The sequence below is a fragment of the Astatotilapia calliptera genome, chromosome 22 (assembly GCF_964374335.1).
Source record: "Astatotilapia calliptera chromosome 22, fAstCal68.1, whole genome shotgun sequence".
Lineage (NCBI taxonomy): Eukaryota > Metazoa > Chordata > Actinopteri > Cichliformes > Cichlidae > Astatotilapia > Astatotilapia calliptera.
Window position 1 is genome coordinate 22,028,862 of NC_137442.1, and position 19,217 is coordinate 22,048,078.

Sequence of the window (19,217 nt, forward strand, 5' to 3'; positions counted from 1 at the left end):
TTCTCAGCATCCCGGAAGTCCAGCATCATTTTCTCTTTCAGGAAGAGAGAGACGCATCATCGCCAGAGCTTTGACAACAACGGGGACACTGGCAAAAACATCGGCCAGGCCGGCAGACATTCACTTTGTTTTGCGAGTGGAAATCCAATGAAAAGGGTACCCTTTTTAAATTCAGACTAAAATAACGCTCGTGAAAATCTTTGCTCTCTTTTCTCAGCCAGACAGCTAGCTGTCCGACTAGTATAATGTTTAGCTAGCTGGTGACTTGACAGGACATGGCCTGTTCACAAGCTAATATTAGCTCCTTAGCCATAACAAATAAGATTAACTCCAGGCTAACTGAGCTAGTTTTAAAGGGCTGTGCTCTACTTTAGCCGTTGTGTGCTGCCTTCGTCGTGTTTTGGTCGAAGCGGATCAGTGGTCAGACGTTGTACGTTAGCTGTTTAGCTTAACCGAGCATCAGTTTATGACTTAGACTTGCACGTTATGTTTATCAGTCCAGGGTTGGGTGTATAGGAAATGCAGGGATTTAGGGTTTGTCGTTGTAGCTTGCTTCGCAGTTACGGAGATGACTTGGTGACCGTGATGCTAAGCAGCTGCATCATTCTTCTTGACCACGAACAATAGCCCTGACTGTGCAGTTTAAAGTCAGCTGTTTCATCACAGTGGTGGGGCGGTTTCTTCATATATGGGGGTTTATACACTCGTGAACAATGTCAAGAGATTATAATTATAATGTCACTGATACCTCTGCTTTTTCCTATTTAACACCCTAGTTTTTCAGCAGTGTAGTACTGCATAAAAATGTCTTTAAAGAGATGCCCATAGCAGAGACACCATTTTTCAAATTATGGTTGTGTACATCACCACAGTGAATGAAACAACTCATATGTAGTTGAAGTGCAGATTTCAGTGGGTTGAACAAAAAGAGCATAGAAATGTGAGGAACTAAAGTGTTTTTTAACACAACTCCTTCATTTTAGGTGCTCAAAAGTAATTGGTAATTAAATTAAGAAAATAAAATGTTCATTTCTAATACTTGGTTGAAAACCTTTGCTGGCAATGACAGCCTGAAGTCTTGAACTCATGGGCATCACTGGATACTGGGTTTCCTCCTTTTTAATGCTCTGCCAGGCTTTTACTGCAGAGGTTTTCAATTCCTGTTTACTTGTGGGCCTATCTGTTCAAAGTTTAGTCTTTAACAAGTGAAATGCATCCCTGATTGGGTTAAGCTCTGGTGACTGACTTGGCCATTCAAGAATATTCCACTTCTTTGCTTTAGTAAACTCCTAGGTTGCTTCGGCTGTATATTTTGGCTCATTGTCCATCTGTATTATGAAACGGCGCCCAATCAACAAGCAGACAGTATCTCTGAACATCAGAATTCATTCATATGCTTGTGTCTTGTGTCACATCGTCAATGAACACTAGTGTCCCAGTGCCACTGACAGCCATGGATGCCCAAGCCATCACACTGCCGCTGTTGTGTTTTACAGATGATGTGGTATGAGCTTTTTGACACCCTCTCAATCCTTTATTCTTGCCATTATTCTGGTAGAGGTTGATCTTGGTTTCATTTGTCCAAAGAATGTTTTTCCAGAACAGTGCTGTCTTTTTTAGATGTTTTGTTGTTGTTGTTGTTGTTTTTTTGTTTTTTGTTTTTTTTAGCAAAGTCCAATCTAGTCTTTCTATTCTTGAGGCTTATGAGATCTTATACCTTGCAGTGGACCCAGTGTATTTACTTTCATGCAGTCTCCTTTATGGTAGACTTAGATATCAATACTCCTATCTCCTGGAGAGTATTGTTCACTTGGTTGGCAGTTGTGAAAGGGTTTCTCTTCACCATAGAAGAAATTCTGCAAGCATGCAACAATGTTAGATTCCATGTACGTCCAGGCCTTTTTGATTTGCTGAGTTCACAAGTGGTTTCTTTCTTTCTCAGGATGTACCAAACTTTTTCATTACTAATATTGTAGCAATTTCTCAGATGGTTTTTTTTTTCTGTTTTGACAGCCTGAGGAAGGCCTGTTTTTGTCTGCTTAATTGATAATGACATATATACTCATGGCAACTTTATTAGGTATACCTGTTCAATTGCTTGTTTACATAATTACCTAATCTGTCAACCACGTGGCGGCAACACATTAGCTATGTAGACATGGACAAGGTGACATGCTGAAGTTCACACCAAGCATCAGAAAGCAGAAGAAAGGTGATTTAAGTGACTTTTTGTGATTGTGGTTGCCAGATAGGCTGGTCTGAGTGTTACAGATATGGTTGAGCTAATGGTAATTACCTCCACATCCATCTCTAGGGTTTATAGAGATTCTTTAGAAAAAGATAAAATATCCAGTGAGCCGTAGTTCTCTAGGCAAAAATGCTTTGCTGATTCCAGAGGTCAGAGGACAATAGCCAGACTGATTCAAGTTGATAGGATGGCAACGCTAACTCAAATAACAACTTTTTACAACCAAGTTATGAAAAAAAGCAAAATTTGTTATAGGTTTGCTACACCAGCAGAGGACCACATCAGCTACCACTGCTGTCAGCTAAGAACAGGCAATTGAGGCGACAGTTCACACAGGGTCACCACAATTGGACAATAGAAGATTGAAAAAAAGATGCATCATGACTCTCATTTTCTGCTGCAACTTTTGGATGGAAGGGTCAGAATCTGGCTCAAACAACATAAAAGCATGGATCCGTCTTGCCTTCTGTCAGTTGTTCGGGCTGATGGAGTTGTGATGGATATATTCTTGGCACACTTTTGGCCAACTGAGCATCTTTTAAACAAAAAGCCTGTTATTACTATATTATTCCATTTTTGAGGACCGTGTCCATCTTTTCATAACCACAGTGTACCCATCTTCTGATGGCTGCTTCCAGCAGGATACTGTTCCATGTCACAAAGCTTGTTTATCTCGAACTGGTTTCTTGAATATGACAGTGAGTTTACTGTACTCAAATGGCTTCCACAGTGACCATATTCCAATCCAATAGAGCACCTTTGGGATGTGGTGAAACAGGAGATTCCCACCCAGTGCAGCCAACAACTCTTCAGCAACTGTATGATGCTATCATGTCAATATTGACCGAAACTAAAGAGGACTGTTTCCAGTAAAAGAGGGTTCAACCCAATAATAACTGGTAATTAATCAAGTGGTCTAATATGTTTAAAGCAAGGAAAAATATGGAGAGAAATACATCTCAAAAGGGGTTGCAAATGCGTGGGATATGATTCACTAGCGTAAACTAAGATTTACAAATGTGTGCAATGATTTGTTTGTAAGCACTGGTTGATTTTTCCCAGCGGAAGAATGTTCAACATGTAAAAGCAGATTATTGAAACCATATATTATATTTTATAGGCTATCGTGTAATGTCTGTAATTGGTTAATCACATTTTCTACGTTTTTTTAGAAAAAGAAATGTTCACTTTGTTTGGAAAAAATAAAAAACGCTGCCCAGATGTCCCAGTTTTGCACTGGCACTTGAAACCAGCTGGCAGCATTCAATTTGTCTTAAATGTGGGCATGCGACATGGTCTGTGCGTATTAGGCGATTCGTTCACATGCATTTAAAGTTTTGTAAGGGAGCGACAGAGCTGTTACGTGTGGTTTTACACATTTGTACGCATAGAAAGGTTTTTAGAAGTCAAAAACTTGGGATTTTTGAGCTAAACTTAATATATTGTGCATAAGTGATCAGTATCAGTTTAGATGTACATATTTGTGAAATAATTTTACTTGTGCTCAAACTCCTTTGTATTTGTGCGTTGAGTCCTCAAAAGTTACACACAAATCATTTCACACATTTGTAAAGCTCAGTTTATGCTTGTATATCATGTTGTACGCCTTTGCAACCTTTTTGAGACATATTTCTCTTCATAGAAAAACAAATGTTAATAAACTTCCTCTTATAGAGGTGTAGCACACTTGGTTCCTGAGAAGCAGTGAGCCTATAGTCTAGTTGAAGAACCGAATTTTCCAGTTTGATATGCATATTTAAACATTCAGCACGACTGCTTGCTTCTTCGCTCTGTGGGAGATACACTTGTGTACACTTTTACCTGTTTCAGGTGCAGAAAGGGTAAACATGGTGTCATCACTTTTATGAGTGGGAGAGAAAGTCAGGCCTCCGCAGATCTTTAGTGTAAGTGCAACTGCTTTATCATCTCAAAGTCTGAACACAGTGTCAACAAAAGGATTGCGTGTGACTCAGGAGTGCAAAAGCTAACTGGCATGAAGCTTTATGGCACGTCATTGCTTTGCAATGTACAAGTGTCAAGGAAAAACATGCCAGCAGAGCATAAAGGAATTGAGACACTTGGAATCATTTGATTCTAATAGATTGCATCATTTTGGAACAGCTTTTGTGTTAAATATTTGCTTTTTCACTCCATACTTATTTCTGTCTATGCTGTTTTCGCTTTTCTAGACAAATGAAGTGACCAACAGGAAACAATGTCATCGTTCCAGGTGGTGGATTCATCGCCGGGCAGCAGCGTCAGCGTGATGGAAACGTCCAACTTTGCCCACGTTATTTTTCAGAATGTGGGGAAGAGTTTCCTACCCCAGGCACCCTTGGAGTGTCGTTACACCCTGACCCCTTACATTACTCCCCACCCCAAAGACTGGGTGGGCATTTTCAAGGTACATACACACACACACACACACACTACAGCTGCTATTACTCAGACCACGCTTCAAAGACAAAAGCAGGCATAATCGGTTAAAGACCAGACGTTTATATAATAGGAATCATTTGTGTTACCGAGACATACTTAGTGAATAAAACAATTTCCCGCCCATTATACGAGTGTTTTTTGACATGGATTATGTGTTAGCGTTTTATTAATTGGCCATAGGTTTGTACTTGGCACATTAACACATACATCCGCCTTGACGCTAATGGCTGAGCTCTTCTCTACATGCCTAAAACCTCACCGCAAGCTTTGGTGTGGTTGCTCTACATGCAGAAGGAGGAAGAGTGTGCATGGTGGGCTGGTTACAGTAGGTCTCACTGGAAGGGGGACGAGGCAATCATTTGGTACTCTTTATGAACCATTCTGATTCCTATTAAGAACACACACACACTTTTGGCATGTTGGCTCACCATCTCTTTCCATCCTTTTCGCTGCTTCCTGCTAAGCAGCATCCCCCCGTGCTCCGTCCTTTTATCGGGGCCATCAAATCTCACACGTAATTAACAGGAAATGCGAATGAGGAAGCTTAATGTCTCGTAAAGTCAAAAGACAAACATTTTATCGTTGTTTAAGAACTGACTTCAAATCCACCAGCTCAATTAAAAAGGAATAAAGACGCTGCGTTTATTTGGAAAAAAAGTCGATTGGAAAATGTAATTATTGTAATCCGTGCTAATGAAACCTGTTTGATGGTTAGAGCTTCATGGCAGGGAGCAAGCAGACCACACTTCTTTAATCCTTTTGACGTATACGTCTGTCTTTTGTGTGTGTTCACAGAGATGTTATTTTACAGCAGCAAAATCTCTGCAGTATCAGTGTATACTGTCTGTTACAAGAACATTTAACCATTTCAACTAATAATTATTTTGTCAGGTAATCAAGTTTAGTATTTAAAGGGGTTTTACAAATGGTAATGACCACTGGAAATCACTTGAATGATTTTTACCTCCTTTTTCCTCAGTTGGGCGGGTTTAGTTTCTTTGTTTCTGTTGGAAGGATTACTTCCAACGGACTTAGACTAAATTAGAGGTGATTAACTTTTGGAGTCAGTCAAGATCTGGCTCCAGAAATTAGTTTGAAGGATTTTGTACCATTGTGAGCAGAATTGTACATTTAATATCAGCTCTACATACATATCAAATAGGAAGACGCCTTGATGTCCTAGATATTCTTTTTGATCTAGAAACTCAGCTTGTACATGGCACAGAGAGAGACTTCAGAGCCTCTGGCAGAGGTATGAAGTATCAGACTTCCCCTGCATGGTTTTCACTGGGTATTTGGAAACTGTAAGCTTGCTTATTTAAAAAAAAATGACTGTTTACATTTGACTTTTTCCTCAAACGTCTTGAACTCACTGTTGAATACTCTGTGTTTGAGTCCTGGAGGCAAAACTGTTCCACAGAGATGACTCAGAAAGAGAATATTTTCTTCCTCTTACCTCCGACATCCACAGGCGTTACCTGAACGCTAGAGAGACTGAGTAATGAAGCCGAGAGACCGAGTAACAAAGCTGACTTGCTAAGAGGATGACTCAGGTGGCTCAGAGAGGCAGTACTCAGTTGAGTTGTGTACAGACACCCCCTAGTGGTCGAAAATATTCATAGCCCACAATAAGGATCCTGCCATAACAAATGTGCTCCTAGATGGTGTTGCATTGAAACAGTACTCACATACACAGTGAAGATCAACAGTTCCCATTACAATCAAGCTTGCTTAGCTTTCTTTCTTTCGTCTCTTTGCGTCACTGAAAAGCATTTCAACATATTTGTTTTATTTGGCTACTGACAGCCTGATTTAGTTTGATGTTTGACTCACGTGCACACACACACGCTAATGCACACACACATTCATCTCCCTGAAAAGCCCCGTGGAGGTTTTTGGTTGTGGCATGTTCGTTGGGTCGGCAGGGAGAAACCCGTTGTGTGAGTGTATAATTAAAGTGTCATCGTGCTGTTCCCTCACACCTTGGATGAATGATTGATAGCTGCTTTGCCTGTGATTATTTTATAACAGCACTCATCTGTTGGAATGCCACACCATACCTAACCAAGTGTCAGTCAACTTCACTCTGCAATTAGCAAAATTATTTATGTCTGTTCTCTCTTAAGCAAATACACATGACCACACGAACAAACCTGGCTGGAGTCCCATCGCAGCCCCGCTTCTCACTCAGATGCTGTTGGCGGTGGAAGGAATGTTCTTGGCAGCAAGATTTCACGTTGACAATTACCATTTGTTTGGAGCAGCATTATACGCAGCGTAATGGGGTTGATGCGGCACACACTGCAATTACGTTTCGGTGCAACAACATTATCAAATCTGAAAGCCTGACAAACGTTTTGAGTAGCTCGGGTGATTTACTGTCGTCACCTGAAGCTTCCGTGTTTTGTTTTTGTTGACTGTTTTTTTGTACTTGAAAGTCATTTAATGATTTAATCAGTTAAAAGTCATTTATTTTAATATTTTCCTACAGAAACAGTTTTTTAAAAACTCAGCTCATTAAAGAGAAAATCAGCAAGCGTTGCCTGTTGATCATCTAAGTGTGATATTCTTTGGTTAACTCTTCTTTTTTTTTTCTTTTTTTCTTTTCTTTTAAGAAAACAAAACGTCCTGCACTTCCACAGATGGTTGAGTTCACTGCAGCTGAAACGTAGTTATGTAATGTCACAATAATGCATCGCGTACTTATGAGTACGAGTTGCAGGGAGGTATGCGTGTGCGCGTGCGTCCAAGACGGGGCGCGTGCGCGGCTGTATGTGACAGATTTACAATGCACGGAGCTGAATTGGGACGGGCACGACGACCTTTCATCATCTGTCTTCTAACAACACGTGAAATCCAGGGAATTACATTTCCCTTCTCATTTTCTGTAAAATTTTCACCTTATTTGTATCCACTCTCCCGCTTCCCTCGCCTCCCCCCTCCCCCCCCATTTCTTTGTTGGCTAGTCTCTGCAGCCCCCACAAGCCCACGATTGTATGCAGACGAGCCCCCCTTGCCCTTCCACCCTTTTCTCACACCTTTGCTGGTCCTCTTTTTTGTGGGTCCAAAAGGGGAAGGAACTGAGGGAAAGGAGTGAAAGGGGGAGGAGGTGTGTGGAGAAATGAGGGGTTTTAAATGTTTCCATTCTTGCTTTGAACATTGGATGTAGTCCTCCAGAATGCTTCATCAAGCATCTTTTCAAATCAGATCTAACGATTAACACATGTTTGCTGGAAAATGTGGCCTTCTTCAGCGTGATTTGAACTGCAGCACACAACTTTTACACTGTGGGATCGTTTGTTTATTTTTGTTTTTAATGTCTCCTCAGGTGGGTTGGAGCACAGCCAGAGATTACTACACTTTCGTTTGGTCTCCTATGCCTGAAAACTATGAACCAGGAAGTACTGCGCACAGGGCTGTGGTGTTTCAAGGTACAGCACACACAAGCACGCACACTTACATACTATTTAAACCACTATACAAACCCAGGGTATTCCAAAGTTACTCCTCCATTTTACAGTGCATATAAAAACCAGCACTTTTATTTAATAAGGGAACACGACCGCAAACTGAGGCCTGGGACCTGAGCACCTCTCAAACCACACACAGACACACACAGACACAGACAGTTGAGGGCCTGCAAACTGGTTTTACTGGGCCTGGAACGGTCAGACATTACACAGTGAAAATATGAGAGCACGCTGCGGTGTGTCAGGAGTCAGTAAAACCAGTTGGCTTCTGGATATTCCTCTACTGCCCTAGAGGACCAGGGCTCACACTTGAATAATGTGCTTCAGTTTCCAGTGTAACCTTGGAATGCTCGAACCCAGCATATGTAATGTATTTTCTAGCTAAATCCTCTGCATAAGTCTTCTCAATGCTGGTGATTTTTTCTTTCTCTGCTTTGAAGCAGAACAGTTGGATGGATATTTGGGGTGATATTGTAAATATAGGCAGTCTAGAACAGTTTTGAGCAGGTTTGGTCTATAAAAGAACCCATTATGTTAATTTCCAGCTGCGTGTTTTTATTCTTGGTCTATAAAGAAGGAGCTTTGGATGATTCACAGTTTAAGTTCTTCGTGCTGCACCTGACACTTAAGCTTTTATTTCAGGAGATATATGTGTATATGTGAACGATTATAAGGAAGGACACAACGTGCCCCCCTTACGTGCCAACATTACGTTCTTTTTTCTTTGCTGTGCAGCTTATTATGTTCCTAAATCTGATGGAGAGTTTTACCAGTTCTGTTACGTCACTCACGCTGGTGACATCAGAGGAGCCAGCACACCCTTCCAGTTCAGGTCAGCCACGCCCACCGAAGAGCTGCTGACTGTTACTGAGGATGACAGCAACTCCGACATACTGGTCGTCACCACCAAAACGGGCCTGCTAGAGGTAGAATGCACAAAATGTTATTATTTATTTATTTCCCCAGTTTTCTTAACCCCTCTGGTCTTGAGTCATCAAACAGCGATCTGCAGTGTAACTGACTATAGAATCAGCACTCTAAATAGGGGAAAAAATGAGAGGTAAATGTAATAAATTGCAGAAGACCAGAAGATAACCGTGACCAATCCCCTTCAAATTGAGTCGATCTGATTTTTTTTCTGCTTCTCCTTCTGCCTGTTAGCGTGTGGAGGAAGCACAGCAGGAGCGCAGGGAACTGCTGAAAGCTATGCGTCTCCTGCAAGAGGAGAAGCAACAGCTGCAGGAGGAGCAGAAGCGACTGGCCAGGGAAAGGGAGCAGGAGAGGGAGACGTGCTGCCTGCTGCGGACACATAACCAGGTTAGAGGTAGTGGGCTAAGTTTTGAATAGTACAGGCTCCCACGGAGGGGGAGGGAAACCTGTAGGGGCAGCTGTGGCTCAGGAGGTAGAGTGGGCCGTCCACTAATCAGAAGGTTGGTGGTGCAATCCCCAGCTCCTGCAGTCTTCATTTCAAGAATCCTTGAAATGTAGTTCCGCTGATACATTCATTGTGCATGAATGTCTGACAAGGAGCTTAGGCCTAGAATAAAGTCAGAATGTGTGTGTGTGTGAGTGAAAAGGGGCTCGTAGTAAAAAAGCACTTTGAGTTCTCAATTAGGAGTAGAAAACTCCTGTATAAGTGTCCATCCTAATTAATGAGTCTAAAAATAAATAACTGGTATTTCTCGTTTTTTCTTTTCGTTTTTTTTTTAAATTGCGGTTAAATTTGGAACCCTGAGCAATGTTCCCACCCTTAAAATAGCCCACAGGTTTTTATCCAGTTGTGACATGACAGGCCTACGTCAGCAATGTTGGATTAGCCCCGTAGCCTACATCTCTCATCTGCTTGTTGTCATCGCCAACAATGATGAACTTGTTTTAATGTCCGATGGTAACCTCAGCCAACCCACAAACCAAGCAATTAATATTCCTAACGTTAAGTAACAGAGCTCATTCTGTCTTCAGTTTAAAAGTCAGAAGTTTTATTTAGAATGGTATTTAAAAAATCTGAAGTCTTCACTCGCCCTAAGCCCCGTAGTAGCAAAAATATTTGGGAATACTCAATAGAGTTCAAATGTCCGTACATGGATAAAATAAATAAACGGTATATATGCAACCTTGAGACTGAAGAGAGTTAAGACAGTTTCGGTGTGTGTGTGTAGTTGTATTTAGTGTATGGGTGTGTACAGGTGAGTGTGTAGATGGACACAGGCTTGGAGCCAGTTCCTCACCAGTGATCATAGGTCTGAAAACTTCAAAGGGCTAAATTCATGTATAATCTGTTTCCATGTTTGACAGACACACAAAAAGCTGCTCAGTGTGTGTCTGTTTGTGCATGTGTTTGTGTGTGTGTGTGTCTTTTTCTCCCTCTTTAACGACCTGACTCAGTGGGCCAGAACGGAATTGGGACACAGTTTTTCTTGGGCATCTGGCGTCAGGGACGATGCCATCGCAACCACAGAGTGAACAAACATGACGTCAAACGCACACACACACCCACGTGCATGCGCCTGCACAAACCCCCGTCCCCTCCGTCCCCTTAGGCTGTCACATTCACATTCAGGTTCTACACAACAGGGCCCCTCTAATGTGCATTTACACATGCACAAGCATGCACACACACACACACACACACACACAAACGCGCTCATTATGCCACCGGCTTGCAAACCCTTTTAGTCTGTGTGTGGAATGAGAGGAGGGTAGTCCGCAAAACCGCCTGTCTGAAAAAAGAGCCCTGCCCAGCCTGAGGGACAAACACCACTCAGTCACGCGATGCAGTGGCCACTGCTTTCTCACTGTCTTATTTTCTTCCCTCTCGCTTTTTTTCTCTCTCCCTCAGAGTTTCTTAATTGGCATGACGAGGAAATAAATTTTAAATCCAAGTTAAAATGATACGTTTAGAAAAATCTGTCAAAATGAATAAAGTTAAAAAAAAAAAAAAAAAAAAACTTCTACACCCAGTTCGTCCGCTATGTCCCTCACACCTTCTTCACTCACTCACCAGGATGAGTCACATTTTAGCATTTTATGAGATCCTCATTTGATAAGCAGTAGCTTGGCACACACGCCTAAAAACAGTCACCTCAAGCTAGCTCAATAAAAGTAGGAGAGGGGAGTTGGCAGAGAGAAGTGAAACCCAGAAAGTTGCCAGGTTTTTCTGAGCTTGTAGCCAGTCTCTTATCGCCCCCTAGTGCAGCTTCCTGGTGTAGATCCACAGGCTGCTTTGAGTTAGTCTGTTGCTCCTTTTTCCCCCCCTTTTTTTCTTTCTTTTTTTTTTTATGAAGGACAAAATCGCCATAAATTACACACACACGCTCTGTTATTACCATGCTGCTTTTCATTCAACAGGCATGTCCATCTGCAGATATACGACCTGTGTGAATAGGGGTGTGTGTGTCATTTGTAAAACATTTACAGTAGGTGCGTTAGCTCGTGGCTCGCTGATGAAAATATCCTTTGAGTTTCTTAACGTGAAAACATAAGTACATATTTTGTGGCTGCTAATTTTACGACTATACTTTTTATAAGGTCTTTACGCACTGCTAAAGTGCTTCCCAAACGCCAGCCGTAAAAATCATACAGTAATCTATGCAGAGCCAAGCCCAGAGGGAGACGGGCCTGAGTATGTGTTGGAGTGTGCATGTGCACTCTGTCTGTCTCTTGTATGTCCTTGACTGTGTAACTGTGTGTCTGTCTTTCCTAGTGTGTGAAAGAGAATGGGTGTGTTAAGGGCTCATACTACAAAATAAAGGAAGGGTGTGTGCACAGGTATGTTGTCCTGTCACAACCAATATTAGCTATGCATGATTTAATGTCGTTCACTGCTAATTCGCAGCAAGTTCAAACAAGGTATTTCCTCTGCAGGCACACCACACGGAGAAAACAAAACTGATATAATGTGTTGTTTGATAGCAGTAAATTGTTTTGTACTTCCACTACAGGATGCTACTGAACATTTTTTTTGGAATCTACATAGTTATTCTGTGCTTTGTGTCCAACAAAAGACTTAATGAGTCATAACTTGTAACCAGTTATTTATGAGTGATGAGATAAGGCTTTATTGAACCCCTAGAGGGGAATTCACATGTTACAGCTGCACTAGAAATATGCCGTAGAGGTCGAGAACAGTAATAAATAATTAAATACAGTTTTGGTCAGAAGTTTACATACAGTCATCGTGGGCACAAATGCAATGTTAATTTGGGGCTTTTAATGATTTCTTTCAACTTTTTACAGGATGGCATGGTTGCATAGTTTAGATCTTTAATGACAAACAAGAATTGGATACACAAGTTGCACAGACTAAAAAAACTTTTAATATTTGGTTAAATGTCCCTTAACAAATAATACCTCCATCAGACTTTTTTTTCTGGCATAATTCAGATTAATATTTGACCACTCTTCCTGGAAAAGTTTCATTTAAATCGGCTGGCTTCCTGGCACGGATCTGGCACTTAAGCATAGTCCAAGAGTTTTCAGTGGGATTGTGATCAAGACTTGTGGAAGGCTATTCCATAAACTTAATACAATCCAAAACCAGTTTTGATGTGTGTTTGAGATCATTGTTCCATTGGAACACCCATGTGTCCAAGTTGAAGAATTTGAAGGTACTCCTCTTTCATTATACCATCCATTCCATGTAGTGTACCAGTATGACTGGCAGGAAACCAGCCACCGAGCATGATGTTACAACTACCATGCTTGACAGTTGGTACAGCATTCTTAGGTTTGAAAGCCTCATCTTTATTCCTCCAGTAATCTATCTTGTCTATCTTTGTTTTGTGTGAGCATAAAAGTCACATGAGACGATGAAGGCATTATGTGACATTAGTCCATGTGGGCAGCTATAAATTTCAGTCAAGTTTGAAGGTGTCAGTTTTGGAGCAGAGGATTCTTTCCTGGTCAGCACCCTCTAAGTCTATGCCAATGTAAAACTTGCTTCACTGTGGACAGTGGTGATTTGTGTTTCCTGGGTTGATCCTGAACATCCTAACAAAATTCCTTTCATCTGAGGGTGATAGTTCCAAACCTTGGTAAAGACACAGCGGAGTTACATACAGTTGTTTGAGCTGATGATCTTGAAATCTGTAGTTCTTTGCAAATGTCTCCCAAAGACCCTCCCAACTTGTGTAAATTTAGACTTCCCTCTCTTCACTGAGTTCCTTGGACTTTCCCATTGTTCTAACTAACGATCAGTCCAATATGTGCTGTCAAATAAATGCTTTTTATGGCGAACTGAAGCTACAATTTGTTGTCAAGATGATGTAGAACCTTCAGTACCACTTCACAAAAGATATAAGTGAATGTATGTATATGTATGAGCTTGTATGTATACTTTTGACATGTTTGAGAGAAGGATTTGGGAAAATCCAAAATAAATTCAAACTTTTACACCCAATTCTTGTTTTTAAAGTCCTTAAAGATCCTGAAAAAAGGACAGTTAAAGAAAATCACAAAAAGTCCATAATTATTATGATGTTCGTGGCCAAGAGGAGTGTTTGTGTGTGTTTAAGCTTCTGACCATAACTTTTGATTAAAAAAAAATTCTATTTATGCTGTACAAATGATAAGAAATATATAGAGACAGTAGTATTTGAAATATAGTGAATGGGTTTGGCAGGGCTATAATAGAGCTCTTCAGCTACTGAGATTGACTGTAGTGGCTGTCAGGCTGATGTACAGCTACCTCTCTGGCCCGCAGGAGCTGCTGCGTTCTTCACAGGGCCTGTCAGAAGAGAGGGAGGAGGTAAGGCGGAGGCTGACAGAGGCTACGGACCGGGTACGCCAGCTAGAGGAGGACCTGCTGGGAGTCACTCAGAGGGGCCTGCAAAAGGAGACAGAGCTGGATTGGTGAGTGAAGAATGGCAACATGTAACCATCAGTCATCCATTTGAAGACAGACTGTTTACATAAATCTAAGCAAGCTTAACATCAGCCTCACAGATGTGGAATATGTGTAGAATAGTTTTGCATGCGTGTTTACTTCCCAGGTTTAAACATGCATACAAAATTGTGCCAGATGCTGCACAGGAATATGTCAGCCTGGCTTTAACATATTTCACTGGCATCTGATGGCTCTCATTTGATATTTTCCGGCCTTATACACACACAGATTATACCCATCAGTAAAGCCATGTTTAAGGTGTCCACTTAATCACTAAATAGCTTTTTGTAAGAAAACTTTAGATTTATAATATGAGACACAAGAAAGCACTAAAGAAGTTGTTTTTCAATATGTCTTTCAGTCTGCGTGATCGCTTAAAGAAGCTGACAGCAGAGAGAGACAGTCTGGAGAGCCAGCTGAAGAATGAGAAGGATGAGCGAGATCTTTATAAGGTGAAGAAGTGTTTTACGTGAAAGGCTGACTATTTTTTTTTTTTTTTGTACCAGCCGAGGGTGTGTTTTTGTCTGCATTCTTACTTGACCAGTTCTGTTTAACTGTTTCGCCATATGTGTAGGCCCACCTGCGCAGCACAGAACTGGAGAACACTAAGCTGAGCGCAGAGCTTCAGATGCTAAAGGCGGTGGAGCTGAACCGGGAGGTGACCATCGCTCAGTTCCAAGAGGAGCTGGAGAGGCTCAGGGCCTGCGTTGCACAGAGAGACAGTCTGGAGAAAGAGCTGCTGGCACACAAAGCTGACAAAGTAAAAGTGCTTGTGCATATTATTGCTGGCAACACTAAAGTAGTACTCAAAATGTAAACAAAAATGTCCACTAATCGCAGGGTTAGCATTTTGATGGTATAGCTTTAGTAAAATCAGTTGCACTATATTTAAATTTCTTCTTTCTGTCTTTAGGCAGAGCTGGCCCGTGTACGTGAGCAGCTCCGTCAGGCTGAGGAGCAGCTCCAGGCATCCCGGCAACAGGCCTCTCTGCTAGCCTCGGAGCTGCGTGACTCAGCCAGTACTCGCGACCACACGATGACCGAGCTTTACCGCGCCCGCTTAGAAGTCGACAAGCTCCGTGCCAGTTTAGCTGATGCCCAGGCAGAGTGCCAACGCATGGAGAGCCAGCTTGACCGCATGAGGAGCACTGCACAGAAGGAAGTGGTCAGTGGTCGACTTCCTTAATATCTGTCCCTGTGTTTAGGGAAAAGAAGTTTAGGGAAATCTGTAGCTAAACATGGAAAGGAATTTTCACACTTTTCAGTTTTATTTAGATGGATGATTTTTATATGAGAACTGAGGACAACCGATTTAAGCAAGAGAAATTTTAACTGTTTACCATTTTAACAAAGAACACAGTGCAAAGAAGATTTTGGCGTTGAGCCTTTTTTTTGTTTGTTTATAATTTATTGCTGAACAGTTTGAACTGTGTTAGATTACAAAGCTCCTGCCTTAGTCGTTCTGAGTCTCAAATATTTGTTATATTAAAATGGAGATAAATGAATTCACAAATACTTTTTTTGTTTGTTTTTATTTAATCAATTTTTTTAACACTGTGTGTTCAGGGTGTTGGGACCAATGGGGACATGACCCCCAGCATGATTGTGGTGTCAGAGGCAGAGGCTGAGCTGCAGAGGGAAGTGGAGGAGCTGAAGCTGCGTCTCCACATGGCTGCAGAGCACTATAAGGAGAAGTACCGGGAGTGTCAGCGCCTCCGCAGACAGGTGGCCAAACTGAACACAGCGGAGTCCCAAGGGGTGAGTAATTTTTAGCAATGCTCATCAGGCTGAAAAGAAACATTTCGTTCAGTTCCATATGTGCCTAAACCAGCAAAATTGCATTTCATTGATGTGTATATCTTTGCAGGAGCCAAAGAGAAATGCATCTACTGAGACAACACTGGAGCCACTGACCCCTAGTCCAGAGTCACCAACAGGAGGTACATACATTCAGATAAAGGGCATATTCCATCTGTCCATTTTCTGCCATTTATCCAGGTCTAGGTTGGGGAGACAGCAAAGACGCCAAGACCTCCTTCTCCCCAGCCTCCTTCTCCAGTCAAGAGATGTAATTTCTCTAGCATTTCTGGCTGACCACTTCAACTGCCTCCTTTCAATGTGGAAGAGTAGCAGCTCAGTCATTCTGAGTGAATGACTGAGTTCCTTACCTTATCTCTGCGGACCTGTATTCACAATCTCAGTTTCTCACGACCATAGGTGAGAGTAGGAACAAGATCAGTCAGTAAATCGACAGCTTCATTTTCATACTCGGCTTTCTCTTTACCACAACAGACCAGTTTGGCATTCGTATCACTGCTTATATCGCACCAATCCACATGTCACTCTCCCCTAACTGGTGAACAAGACGCCAGGATACCTAAACTCCTCCACTTGAGACAACAAATCATTCCCAACCTGGAGTGGGCACTCTACCCTTTTTCAGCCTCACACTTGGAGGCACTAATTCTTAACCTAACCACTTCACATTCAGCTAAAAACTGCTCCATTGTAAGCTGGAGGTCATGGCTTGATGAATTCATCAGAACCACGTCATTTGCTAAAGCACTGTTGCCTTACAGTTTGACTCCACCATCTGGCCAGTGCTTTTCTGTGTGGCGTTTGCATGTTTGCCACATGTTTGTGTGGATTCTTTTTGGGTTTTTGGGAAAGTCATCCTGTATCTTTAGCAGAAAAATAGCCACAAAACATAATGTTTCCACCTCCGTACTTGACTGAAATCAAACGCCTAATTTTTATTTTGGCAGTCTCTCTCTCGTGTCCTTGTGCACCTCTGGATCACTTTTGCCAGGCTGCAATAAGTTCGCTCATAAAAACTCCACTCTGTACCCTTGTACTTGTGCTGCTGCAGATTTCTCCACAGGGTTTCAGTGAAAGACCCACTGTTTTCCACCCAGTGCCAAGGAGCTGAATTATGGTTAATGCCTTCAGCTCATATTTCTCTGTGTAAAACTCTTTACATTTAAATAGGTTTAATTGTAACTTTGTGTTTTTACAGGAAATATAGCTGCGGCAGTCCTACAAGAAGCTGTTGAGATGACAATCACTCCAGACGTCAGCAACAAGGAAGTCACAAATGCTGATACACAAGTGTGCACAGAGAAGGAGGAGCAGAAGACACTGAATACACTTGAAGAGAAAGCTGAGGTGAAGGTTGAAAGTCAAGTTAAACAAATGGATGATAATGAAAAAGACAAAGAGAATGAAAAAGAGGAGTGGAAGGAGAGCCTGCCGGAAGAGAGCCTGAGGATGGCGAGTTGGGTAGAAGTGGAGAACGAGAGGCTGGGCGCTGAGGAAAACAGTGAGGTGGAAGGGGCCCTGAATGTGGAGGAGCTGAGGGACGGTGCCGAGGAGCAGGGGCTGCTGGAGGTAGAGGAGAGGTGCATGGAAGAGGCAGAGAAGGAGCAGACTCGTTCAGTGGAGGAGGAGCTGGCAATGATGGAGGAGAAATGGAGGGAGCAGTGCGCAATCAACGAGACACTCAAACAACGGCTGGCTGACGAGGAGGAGCGATTCAGAGTAAGACACAAAGACATAACCTTAAGATTAAGTAAAGCTCTGAGAGAATGTGATTGTGAGGGTGTTGGGTCTCATTCCACAGCAAAAAGTAACAGAAATGAGATATACTGGTTAAAATAAATACTGACAAAGTACAACTTTGAGGACATAATTTGCAGTATATTCACAATATACAGATTTCACTATACAATTTTAATAAATTCATACAAATTACAGAAACTGAGTTTATTCATATTTTTAGCATCAACAAAGGAGTGGTTGCAGTTTTACCTGCTAGACTTGCCTTAATGTTCCAGCACCTTGAAGACTAGCTGTATGCCGCCACATAGTGCAGTTCCAGTGCAGCGCTCTGTATAGACTTCCCTGGCTTTGCTCCTGCTCCAGGAGTTCAGTGTTTTCATCACTGGTGGTAATAGCAGGAGTTCTGCTGCGTGATTTGTCAAGAACAGATCCTGTTTTGAGAAATTTGCCACGGATTGCATAAATTGTGTTATGTGCTGGAGCAGTGTCGTCGGGGACTGAAAAGCTTCTTGCTAAGTAGGAAATTTTGCAATGCTGCTCCAGTGTCACTTGGCGGACCATGGGCACAAAAATGATACGCTTACAAAAACTGTAAAACCAAAACTGTCATATGCTCATGGCCTCAAGTCTTTCCAAATAAAACCTGAAATGAATTAGAAAAAACGAAGTATATAGTGCATTTTGGGACACTCCTGTATGTTATATATCTATACTCAGTGTATAACAAATTGTTAAAAATTGCAATAATATCATATCATGCTATATACATGCTATCATGTACTGTGATAATATCATATTGTGGGGATTTGTACCTCTACTATTGGTAGATTTTTTTTCTTTCTTTCTTTTTTTAAATCTTCACTTAACATGCATGGCTCCCTCTGTGCTGCTTTCATTGTCAAATTCAGTTTAATGCTCTTTTATGCACAATCTACCATTAAAATAAAACACAGCTGCCTGAAAAACATTGTTGTACGACGGTCTGCTGTGCCATGCATAAACACTTTAATGTAATACCCAGTCATTCAAATGGAATTTGCTGAACCACAAAGCCTGAAGAACAACAAATGTCTAACTGCTCTACTACTTACAGTATGGACCATACCTTCCAATGGGTGAGCCAGCATGTGTGGTATGTGTGCGTGATTCAGTAGAGACCTTGCATTTTGAATGCGAACCTCCACTAAAGTACCAAATAGCATTTAATCTCCATGAGTGAGTGTGTGTTTATCGGCGCTGTAAATACGGCTCTCCCTCAACTTTGATAGAGTCTCCTGTCTGGGGCGAGCACCCCGGGTCCCAAGCTGCTCTTAATGGCCCCGGAGACTGACAAGCGAGGCAGCCGCAGAGCGGCATGCTTTACGGCTGTTTACATCAGCCACCCAGAGGAAGGAGAGAGGGAGAGGAATAGGATGAAGTGTGTGTGTGTGGGGGGGGGGGGGGGGTGCATAGTACTACATTGCTGCGGACTCCCTTCACCTGAACTTAACCTTCTAATGCCGTGCCGTAAATTTATGATAGAAGGAAAACACGAGAGAGGACAAAAGGAGATGAAAGAGAACAAGTGGGGGAAGCAAAAGAAGCTAACAGAATTTAAGAGAGAAAAAATTGGGATAGA

At 41.9% G+C, this 19,217-nt stretch overlaps 1 protein-coding gene across 2 annotated transcripts in view; it reads left to right on the forward strand.

The window, feature by feature from the left end:
- tax1bp1a (Tax1 (human T-cell leukemia virus type I) binding protein 1a) overlaps positions 1–19,217 on the forward strand; it is a 25,141-nt gene continuing 5,924 nt past the window's right edge. The window contains exons 1-13 of one of the 2 annotated variants that reach the window (XM_026156996.2): positions 44–156; positions 4,079–4,152; positions 4,438–4,652; positions 8,016–8,118; positions 8,893–9,083; positions 9,319–9,474; positions 13,859–14,007; positions 14,403–14,493; positions 14,616–14,801; positions 14,955–15,206; positions 15,608–15,799; positions 15,909–15,981; positions 17,058–17,578. In XM_026156996.2, the coding sequence (XP_026012781.2) occupies positions 4,464–4,652; positions 8,016–8,118; positions 8,893–9,083; positions 9,319–9,474; positions 13,859–14,007; positions 14,403–14,493; positions 14,616–14,801; positions 14,955–15,206; positions 15,608–15,799; positions 15,909–15,981; positions 17,058–17,578 (2,103 nt within the window). In that variant the 5' untranslated portion in view covers positions 44–156; positions 4,079–4,152; positions 4,438–4,463. Of the gene's footprint in view, positions 157–4,078; positions 4,153–4,437; positions 4,653–8,015; positions 8,119–8,892; positions 9,084–9,318; positions 9,475–13,858; positions 14,008–14,402; positions 14,494–14,615; positions 14,802–14,954; positions 15,207–15,607; positions 15,800–15,908; positions 15,982–17,057; positions 17,579–19,217 lie in introns of both variants that reach the window. The other variant, XM_026156995.2, reaches the window with a different exon arrangement.